The sequence below is a fragment of the Hippocampus comes genome, unplaced genomic scaffold, assembly GCF_001891065.2.
Source record: "Hippocampus comes isolate QL1 unplaced genomic scaffold, H_comes_QL1_v1.1 scaffold319, whole genome shotgun sequence".
In the NCBI taxonomy this organism is placed as follows: Eukaryota; Metazoa; Chordata; class Actinopteri; order Syngnathiformes; family Syngnathidae; genus Hippocampus; species Hippocampus comes.
Window position 1 is genome coordinate 778,476 of NW_017806090.1, and position 10,792 is coordinate 789,267.

General features: G+C 44.4%; 1 protein-coding gene across 1 annotated transcript in view; it reads left to right on the plus strand.

Annotated features, from left to right (window-relative positions):
- lrriq1 (leucine-rich repeats and IQ motif containing 1) overlaps positions 1–10,325 on the plus strand; it is a 33,723-nt gene extending 23,398 nt beyond the window's left edge. The window contains exons 23-28 of the mRNA XM_019894726.1: positions 389–490; positions 6,280–6,370; positions 7,448–7,511; positions 7,650–7,761; positions 8,886–8,963; positions 10,210–10,325. Of these exons, the coding sequence (XP_019750285.1) occupies positions 389–490; positions 6,280–6,370; positions 7,448–7,511; positions 7,650–7,761; positions 8,886–8,963; positions 10,210–10,325 (563 nt within the window). The remainder of the gene's footprint in view (positions 1–388; positions 491–6,279; positions 6,371–7,447; positions 7,512–7,649; positions 7,762–8,885; positions 8,964–10,209) is intronic.
- Positions 10,326–10,792: the final 467 nt, after the last annotated feature.

The following is a 10,792-nucleotide window of genomic DNA, read 5'->3' on the forward strand; positions in this document are numbered from 1 at the left end:
TTGATGGTCCTGTTTGTTCCTTGGGCTGCGCTTTGAGAGCAGAGCACCTTTCCAGCTCGCGTGCGCTAACGAGCCGTAACACACAGCAGAAGCCAGACTCTGTCGCTTCTTATTGAGCTTCGTTTGCGGAAAAGGACAAGTCTCGTGTCGTCGTTGTCTGGGTTTCGTGCGGTCCGGGTTGACGTGACCCTGCAGCTCCGCTCCAACAGTAGTCCAACCCTTTGATGGGCATGTCATCCTGTCATCCCGCCCCAACGCCGGCCAGGTCTTCGTCGAGTATAACTCATGGTGGCAACCAGAGCCGTGCTTTCATACTTCCCAGAAGTGAGGTTGCGGTTCCCTGCTTTTTTTAGGTCTGATTTAACCTCTTTCTGCACTCCCTCTGTAGGTCCATCAGGGCAACTGGAGGCCTGGAGAAACCAGCCACTCACCACCTACCAGCTGCAGCCCCCAAACAGGCTGGCACGGCACAACAGAAATGCTACTAGGGGTAAGGCCAAGCTGTTTACGGTGGGACATTGTCTAAAGCAGGGGTGGGCCTAAACAGAGACCTGAGAATAATTATTCAATATTCAACCTTATGATAATATTATGATTCAAATATTCAATGTTTCTTTTGTTTCCTATTATTTTTGTCAACAATTGTATAACTGCTGTTGTTATACGCTTTCCCAGTATGATTACAGTTTGCATTTGTATTTTTTGGGATGTTTATCATGCCTGTCTACCCCCGTCAACAATGATTAACATTGACCTACACCTATTTTCACAATCACAGTCACAAAGTTATGGTCGTTCATTTATTCGTCTGTCTCCCTGCAAACTTTCATTGCTTCACAACATTAGTTTGATAAATAAAAGAAAGCACGGATGGTCTAAGGGGGCGACAACCCGAAAATTGTGGGCTTGATCCTCAGACCTTGTGACCATTGTGAAGTGTACTTTAGCAAGATACTGAAACACTAGTTCCTCCTGATGCTGCGTCTTTAGAAGGTAAATGAGGAGACAGTGTTAAAGCGCTTGGAGCACCTCAAAGGTAGAAAAGCGCTAGCCAAGTGAGAGCCCATTTACCATTCAAATACGGCCTGCGGGACACACACGGTCCGTTCCGTTCTTGGATCTGGCCCACCAAGCATTTCCATAATCAAGAGTCCTTTAAAATTTGTTGTATTAATTTAGCAGGGTTTTTTTTCTGTTTAAGTTGGTCATTTAAAATCTGTCCACTTTATATAATTATTTCACATTCATTGATGTCACTGAATAATTGGTTGAATAATTAATTGTAGATAAATAAAACCAATATCATGGAAATAAACATTTTTGAATGTACCGGTAATGTTTTTCATCACTTATTAAATGATTATGGAAGTATTATATATTCATATTTATATGAAATCATTTTAGAATTTAGATTTCACAGTCAGAATGAATGATTTACTTTTAATTTATAAAATGAATTAGGCTTTAGACGAATTGGTTTTAGTGTAAAAGTAGCTCAAGACTCGAGTCTTTTCCACAGCGTTCCTGAAAAATATGCATGCAACGAGCTCGGAGGAAGTTCAAGAAGAGACATTTCTCCCTTGGCCTCCTCGGCCTGCCCTGAGGTGGAGAGATAATTTGACATTGTGACATCCGCAGCTAGACTTGAGAGGGGGAGAAGGAGCTGGAGGGAAGAGAGATAAATGAGTGGTAGGAGTGTGCGAGTGGGCATATATTATATCTTATCCAGAGAGAGCTGTTCAAACAGTCATCCGGGCATAAAAGTGTCCACTTAATGGTGACACCATTTGGTTTGCTGTGTTCATGACAGGTAGCAAACTTCATTTTCACTTTGGGAGGGGTGGAGGGGTAGTGAGACAGGACAGCCCTCTCAAAACCGACTTATGAATTTTTTTTCAAGAGAGGAATTGTCACGCTGAGGGTTTTTTGCTTCGTTGTGAGCACAAAACGAGTGTTGTCTGATTATAACTCCACTAAACAGCACGTTGGTGCAAATGGTGAACAGTTCAACAAAAAAAAAGAGTCTTCAAGTTATTTAATACCACTCCCACTGTATTATTTATCCTGTATGAAAACTTATGAATATTACTGTCTTACTGAGTCACTTATAGAAGTTTTAAAACTATTCTTCCTCGTGTGTGCCGTCAAGACATTATTATTCTGCCTCCTGGTGCCCAAAGAGAGCCCACCAGAAGGAGCAGCACAATAACTTGAATTTCAACATTAAACCATGATGCACAAACGTTTTGTCTTGATGTCACATTTAATTATGTTATTTTGCAGAACGGATTGATATCTCCACATATTTTAATGGAGAAAGGTGATTTTAGATTTGATCGTTTTGAGTTCCGAAGCGTGGTCACATATCTCAAGGAAGTATTTTATTTTATTTTATTTGGGGGGTGGGGGGGGGTACAATTTACCCCCTTGCACCTTCAACACAATAAGCGCCCTGTTTCCTAATTGTTATTGAGCCAAGGCACCGAGTTAACATTAAAATACTCTCATGGCACATCACAAACAAAAATATGACGCTGAAATAATGATGATCTGGTCTCAATTTACTCACAGTTTTATCAACTCCATGTGCAATCTAAGCCTGATCACAGAACTATTATTCTGTTGTATGAATGGCAACAGGTGGATAGATACACAGGTTAATTATATCTTCTGCCATCTAGTGGGAGATACGTTGTAGCCATGGATAGATGAACCAAGATGCATCATTTGTAGTAATTAAATAGCACGTTTGACCAATTAAGTGAAATTGGATAATTTCCCGGCACAGTATTTGGGAAACACCGCATTAAGCCGATGGTGTGTCAATGACTGGCTCCCGGTGCTGTGATCCTTAATGGACCCGTGCCGACCTTCTCTGGCGCGCCCCTGGCCGTGACCTGTAGAAAGCAACCCACCTTCCTCCCCCTCCTCGTCCTCCGGATCTCCCCCCAGTGCCCGAGGTCTGAGGAGGCAGCCAGGCCTGGCTGGGCCTGACACGCTCTGCCCAAGAGGGGTTAACGTTTCAGGGGGTTTTGAGTACGGGTCCTTCTGGAGGTGATTAGCCCCGAAAAGCCATGACAGATTCTTTCCAAGATATCTGACGCGGCGTGTTTATTTTATCCGGGCTTTGTGTGGATGTGCTGGACATGAGTAACCCACTTGAAACGGGTATCGGCTTACACGGAGAGGCAGGGAAGAGGATGGAAAGGGGTGGCGCGGGAGGTGGTTGACGAGCCTCGAGATGTTTTGTTGTGAAGGGAAAAAAAAAACATTCCTCGGATGATTCCTGTTGTCAAGTGTGCCACAGTGGGTGACGTGGTCCCTCCGCAGTCTTGTATGCGCGTCCATGTTTTGTGTTTGGGGCAGCTATGCAACTTATTTGTTTCGCCTCAACGCCGTGAGTAAACGGCGTCTTTTGTGTTCCTGTAGCGTAAGAGGTGTCGCTCCACAATGTTGTGCATGTCCCACCCGGTCTTCCTCAATTCTCACCTTCATGTGGAGACGGGTGTCTTAAAAGGTGATTAAAAAGTTCTGTATGTGTTCTTTCCACAATGGTGTGCATGTTCATGGATCGGTGAGCAATGCAATTTATTGGTTCCACAGAGTCTGCCTTTGATCTTAGAACTATGTGGAGACAAATGTTAGCGTTCAAATATAGTCTGACGTGGTGGCTCCACAGTGTTGTTTGTGTTCCAACAATTCTGCCCGGTCGGCTTCAAATCTTACATGATGTGGAGACAGCGGCTTTAACTCCTCCCCCATCTGTAGTTCAGTAAATAAACAGCTCGGTGCACTTTTTTAGGGAAGTAGGATTTACAGTATCAAAAACAAGGCATAATGGGGTTTTATGATCATCTTTGACAGCGCATTCATAGTTTATCGAACTAGCTGAAGGAGTGGTCGGGGGCGGACGGGGGAAGAAGCATGTCATTTCTTGAGTCCTTCAGGCCACCCTCTGTTCCTCCTCCCGACCTTCTGATATTCGCTCTTCTCCTCGGCGCAGAGACGAGCTCGCTTAATGCGCTTAAGAGCCCCTCTTAACAGGCGTGAATCCTACGGGGGCCCCCCCCGCCTGATATCCTGAAGGAGTACTGGAGGGGGTCTCGGGAGGTTTGTAGATTCGTGGGGGTTGGGGGCGGTTGAGGTGGGGTGAATTGTCTCCATGCTGCTGCCGTATTGAATGTTATATTCCCAGATTCGGTCAACCTAACCCTAATTCCAACATATTAAACCTAACCTCAACCCAAATTTAAACAGCATCTGTAATGCCAACCCTAAACCCAACCTAACGCATAACCTCAATTACGATAAGAACACCTCCAAGGTGTTAAATTACGGTTTGATCAACCCAAACCTTTTCCCCCCGCAACTCTCATCCTCAAAGTCCAACCCTGACTATCATCTTTTTCATGTGGTTTTAGAAGCTCTTTTTGAGATTTGAGCATCTGTTTTTTTTAAGCACTTATTTTACTAACCATAAGCGTGTCTGTGTGCTTATGTCGGAGGATTGAATTTATTTGATCAACTCTTGCAATTTTAGATGTACTATAGCTTTGACTGTCTTTTCATAAAGGTGAGATGAACAGAGCCGACGGAACGCAACTTTGTTGGCTCCCACACCTTGCTTTATTTTTGATCAGATTCTTATTACACACAAAAAAAGGGAAGATTTGGTAACCTCTTTCTTTCAAGCAATACATTTAAAAATATATTTCTAGTAGGAATTCTTTGTAGAATTTTTTTTTTTCTTACCGTCGTCTTGTGCCCAATGCCACCGTTAGTGTACCCTGCTTGGGTACTACATTTTTAGCTAATACAATCTAAACACGCTGACTTTTGCCCCCAATCCTAACCCTCTGTCCTAACCCCCTAACCCAAATTCCCGAACCCCTTACATAACATTTAAACAGTAACACGACCTCCTACTTTTGTCCTTAGCACCCAACCCAAGACCAAGGCTCAAAATGCCAACCCCAAGACTTAAACCCCAATCCCCACCCCATAAACCTGACCTCCACTCCCTAATTTTAATTTCCTAACTCGAACAGCCTACCCCTATTTCCGAACCAACTCCCAACCCCCTGACTCTAACCCAAACCCCTTCACTTTAAACCACCTGACTCAAAACCCCAATTCCGTAATTGTAACTCTTAACCTAAACCCCCCACCCCCCCCACTAATCTCCAATCCTAACACCTTTTAACCCCAATAGAAATCCTAACGTAAACCTTCTATCCTAACTCCCTAACCTTCATAGTATCTCTGTCAGAGTCAGTGGTTCTTTATAATTAACCCTAAAACTAGTTCAGCGCTGGTTTGCTGTCGTTTTAGTACATAAAATTGCTCCTGCGTCAATTTCAAACACGTAAATTGTTGAAAATACACATATTTAATCAAAAATTAATTCATAGTAGTAGAAAGTGACTCCCGACGGCCTCATCTTTCCAAATTGGGAAGCGCTAGCATCAATTTGCCGGCCCCGCTTGTGCACCCCCTGAGGGGGGAACATCCATCACTTGACACTTTTAGTGGTCCTCAGCAATTAACCCATGAAAACTGCAGCCCTTTCCCTCGAAAGTGAGCAATAATGTCGTCATTAGTCCCAGTGACGGCCCGTCAGTATCCATTATTACCCCACACCCGTGTCTACGGCCGCCCTACTGTCAGCACAATGCAAATGTTTACTCTGAGTTACGGCCTTATGATGGGATTTCAACACGCCTCGTAAATCAGCCGAGTTCTCCCTTGCTCCAGAAAGCTGACGGACTGGAGAACCACGGCGGTCGGGGAGAGAGTCGTGCGTCTTTCAGCAACTGGAAATCTTTGTCAACAAACATACAACGCTCTTAAAACTGAAAGTAAACACACCAGCAGCTTTGTCTGCACAAGCTTTTCTTTTTAGTCTGCCCGCAGTAACTTTTTGCTGTGACACACACACACACACACACACACACACACACACGCACACACATGCACACCCACACGCACGTTTTTTTTTTTTTTTTCAGCGATGCAGAGCCACTTTTGAAATTGCTGAGGTTCCTGAGGTTGTCGCTATTATTCGTAGGCCGGACAAATCAACATATTGAGGGCTTTCCCACACTGTCACCTATGGTTAAAATGTACATTTTGTATACAGTATCATTATTTTAAAAATAAAATCCCCCAAAGTCTCTTTGACTTAGCACATGTTGCTGTCAAATGAGCTTTGTTTGATACAAATCTCAAAACTAATTGTCACCTTTAATCATTATTGGCTGTTTTCTTGCGACGGCCCAGTTCACCAGGCAGAGACCGGCCCGGGTCGGGCGAGGTGGGACCGGACTCGTGAATGGCTTCGAAACCAGAATACTTTGAGGCACTCGGAGAGGTGAGCAGCAGCTTTTTAACTGTTGAACAACCTTGTCTTGGTATGCCTTTTAAAATTAACAGGGTTCTATGTCTCATGTAAACTGTCAATCCCAGAAGTCTCAATAAATGCAGTATACCCGTGTAACAGAAATATACATAACACACATGCATGAAGTACCATCCATTCATTTTCTACCGCTGAATCGGGATTGGGTCACGGAAGCAGCAGCTTCAGCAGGGAAACCCAGACTTAACTCTCCCCAGCCACTTCTTCCAACTCTTCTTCCAAAGCATCCTGCCGGTGGGACATGCCCAGAACACCTCACCAGGAAGGCATCATGGAGGCCTCCTAATCAGATGCCCGAGCCAACTCATCTGGCTCCTCTCAATGTGGAGGAGTAACAGCTCGATTCTAAGTCCCTCGAAGCGTCTCACCCTATCTGGAAGGGAATATCCCGCAAAGGAAAAACTAATTTTAGCCGCTTGTATCCGAGATCTTGTTCTTGCGGTCCTGATCCAAAGCTCGTGACCATAGGTGAGGGTAGGAACGTGGATCGACTGGTGAATCGAGCTTCGCCTTTCGCCTCAGCTCCTTCTTCACCACGACAGACCGATACAGAGAACACATCGCCGCAGACGCTGCAGCAAACTGTCTGTCGATCTCATTCCACATTCTCCCCTCACTCGAGAACAAGACCCCAAGATACTTAAACTCCTTGGGGCAGGATCTCATCCCCGACCTTCGAAAGGGCACACTACCCTTTTCTTACTGAGGACCATGGTCTCAGATTTGGAAGTGCTGATTTTCATCCCAACCACTTCAGTTTCGGCTGCGAAACGCTCCATTGAGAAGATCACGGCTTGAAGAGAGCAATAGTACCACATCATCTGGACAAAGCAGGGATGCAATCATGATTCCTCGGTATTCAATTAAAATAATCTTTTTAATATTAATAATATTTTATGATTTAATTCTGAAACTATTTTAATTATGAAGCTTGCACCTGCATTACATCTTCTGTGTTTCAAAGGTATTTGCTGAATTACTATAACACATAGAGGAATGCATAACTTTTTTTTGGTTTGTCATCCTCAGCGAACATTTCTTACCAAACATCTCCGCCGACTTGGTGAATGGTAGACGACGACGTCTACTTGCAGTAAGTAAGCCAACACAGCCACACACACACACACACACACACACACACACACACACACACACACACACACACACACACTTGAAATGCCTGCAATGCTAACGCTAATAACGTTGATTGTTTTGTGTGCAATGTGTCAAGCCAGAAGCAGGTCGTATGGAAAATCAAGCTACCGGAGTTTGGGCCTGCAACAATTTACTTGCCCAAGACTGTAGAGAGAACAAAAATACTGTAGGACTTCCGGTTGAGTCAGGTGAGTAATTTCAAAATACTCAAACTTCACTGTCATTGGTTGCTAGGCAGAATTGTTTCCCACACAACCAGCCGCATTCCCTATTAACCTTTTTCGTTCCTGGTACTTAATAGGCCCAAAAAAACACCCGTCCAATCTCACAATTGTCCACTGATAGTTCTTAGTCCAGACAAAAGTCCCTGCTGTGGAAATACACCATACAAAAATTGCCTGTTCGGACTGCAGGAATTGTTGATTGGCCCAAGCAAGGGAAAGCTAGAGAGGACCCACAAGGTCAGTCTGGGGACACGGTGTGTTTCTCCTCTGGCAGGAAATGGGTAAAAAAAAAAAAAAGAAAAGGTGGAGGATGACTGGGCCTTGTGTGAAAGTCCGAGGGGGCTGACAAAGATGCCAGTGAGGGCAGATGAGCACATGAAAGCGTCTCAGGAAGGCGGAGTGAAGGAAAGCCCTGTCCTGTCCTGTCCCCCCTCCACCAACCCTTTAACGAGACCTAATTGGATTCTGATGATGATTTCAAAATGATTTCCACGAGGTGCGCCGGCCCGGAGGAAGAAGAGTGCCTTGTCCCGCCGCCACCACCGGACGGGACACTAAAAACAGACTGCCTCTGTTTGCGCTGAATTATGAACATGTGTGGTAAATAATTTTGATCACCTTTATGAACATTAAGAGCTCGTCAAACCACAAGATGACCGTTTTTGAATGTTGACTTGAATGCAGTCGGACTTAGGACTGGGAAATGTGGCCTTAAGATAAAATGTTATTTTTTTAATAAAAATATCATTTGTGATTTTATTTTTCATTCCGCCTTTGATGAAAGAAAAAAAACAAATGACAATAACATAAAAACAAGTCAACCATCTAAGATTTATTTTATTTCTCCTGATCCCAAACGCGCTTTGAAAATGTTTTTTTTTCTTTTCATTGGGCAAATCACCCAAGAAAAATCACCAAATATGGTGGCCAAACTGCTAAGTTGACAACATTGCTTGTGATGTCCTTTCTTAAACTCCACTTTACTTGCGGCCTTGTTGTTAGTGGAAGCAGTGCAGGTCAGCGAGGACTCGTTTTGACCTATGAAAACCGTTGCCCCTGCATTTAACCAACATTGTCTACCCTCGCAGGGACCCCCTCCCCCCCACCGCCATGTCAAAGCAAGAGCCCTAAAGATTTGAATGTCTTTCTGGTCCAGGATATCCAAGGTAGATCACAGACCAAGTTAACAAACAAAATTGAGATCACATGCTCAACATGTGCTCAGTCATTCCTTGGCCCCCGCTTTCAGCCAATAGCATGCAGACTTTTAGGGTGGATTGTTCTATGTCAGTGAAAGACCCCCGTCGACTTTAAGATATCAGATCACACAGTACACGTTCCTCGGCGTGTCATTCGCAGGTCGCCCCGACCCGCACTCTAAACGGAGTGACACACTATACGCGGTGTGCCAGCTGTGCACGTATTCAAGCACAGATCGGTACCTGTTATGGGGTCTCGGGCCCCCATGCCCCGTCTTTACCACCCGCTCCCCCCGTCGCCTACACGTGGAATCCATCACGGCTGCCAGCATCGAAAGAACTTCACTGGCATTTACAGCTATTCGCTATTTGGCCCCCTCCACTTAGAAAATGTTTAGAATCGCCTATACTTAGTGTTACTTGATGAGTGACCCAACTTTCAAGTTTTTGGCGATACCAGCCAAATTTTTTTTTTTCTCTTTCACTTGCAAACATGGTTGCAGTGATCTCTACTCAGATCACTTCACAACGAGCAGCAGTTTGGTCGATTTGGCAAAAGAGGCTTCAAGTTGTTTAATGTCAAACTAAACGTAAAACAAAGAGAACTATACGTTGTGTTTCCAAAACAACCACATAACGTTGCTTTTTAACGCAAAGGGGAAACACCATGGATGGGCTAACGAAGTGCGTCTATGTGGCAGCGTTATAAGGCTTTAAGCAATGGAGAATTGAACAAAAATGGTGCAGCAGCACACAGACAGATATGACAACACTAAAAATCAGATATTTTTTTATTAATTTAGTCTGTATATGATATGTTTTTATGAAGTAAGATATTTCCTTAAAGGGAAAGCCAACCCCCAAATTTTCTTGACACTAATATATTCTGTGCGCCTCCACTAGTCTAAACAGGGCATGCTGATTCATTTTGCATTTGTGGCATATGAATTAAGCAGCAAAATCCACTAGGTTTTTTTTTTTTAGCCATTTCAGGGGGCCGCCATTTTGCCACTTTCTGTCAACTGAAAACAGTTGCTCAGGGCTCAGGTAACGGTCAATCACGCCTCATCTGTTTTCTGAAGCTCAGCCAGAGTTGCCTGAGTTATTTGATCATTTTGCACTTATTGACCAATATGCGCAACCGTACATATAATTTTTGTGCATAAATGGTGCTTGTCAATCATGTCCTCTTCTTTATATGGTGTTTTCCCAGTAGAACAAGACATTCCCACTGCGTGGAGGAAGGAGCGCATCTCTTTCCGGGATGAGCCTGTGTGTCGTAGCAGTGGCTGGGGTGGAGGGAAGAAGAGACAGAAAGTAAAACACTGACACATTTGTTTGTCCATCATGTCCTCTTCTTTATATGGTGTTTTCCCAGTAGAACAAGACATTCCCACTGCGTGGAGGAAGGAGCGCATCTCTTTCCGGGATGAGCCTGTGTGTCGTAGCAGTGGCTGGGGTGGAGGGAAGAAGAGACAGAAAGTAAAACACTGACACATTTGTTTGTCCATCATGTCCTCTTCTTTATATGGTGTTTTCCCAGTAGAACAAGACATTCCCACTGCGTGGAGGAAGGAGCGCATCTCTTTCCGGGATGAGCCTGTGTGTCGTAGCAGTGGCTGGGGTGGAGGGAAGAAGAGACAGAAAGTAAAACACTGACACATTTGTTTGTCCATCATGTCCTCTTCTTTATATGGTGTTTTCCCAGTAGAACAAGACATTCCCACTGCGTGGAGGAAGGAGCGCATCTCTTTCCGGGATGAGCCTGTGTGTCGTAGCAGTGGCTGGGGTGGAGG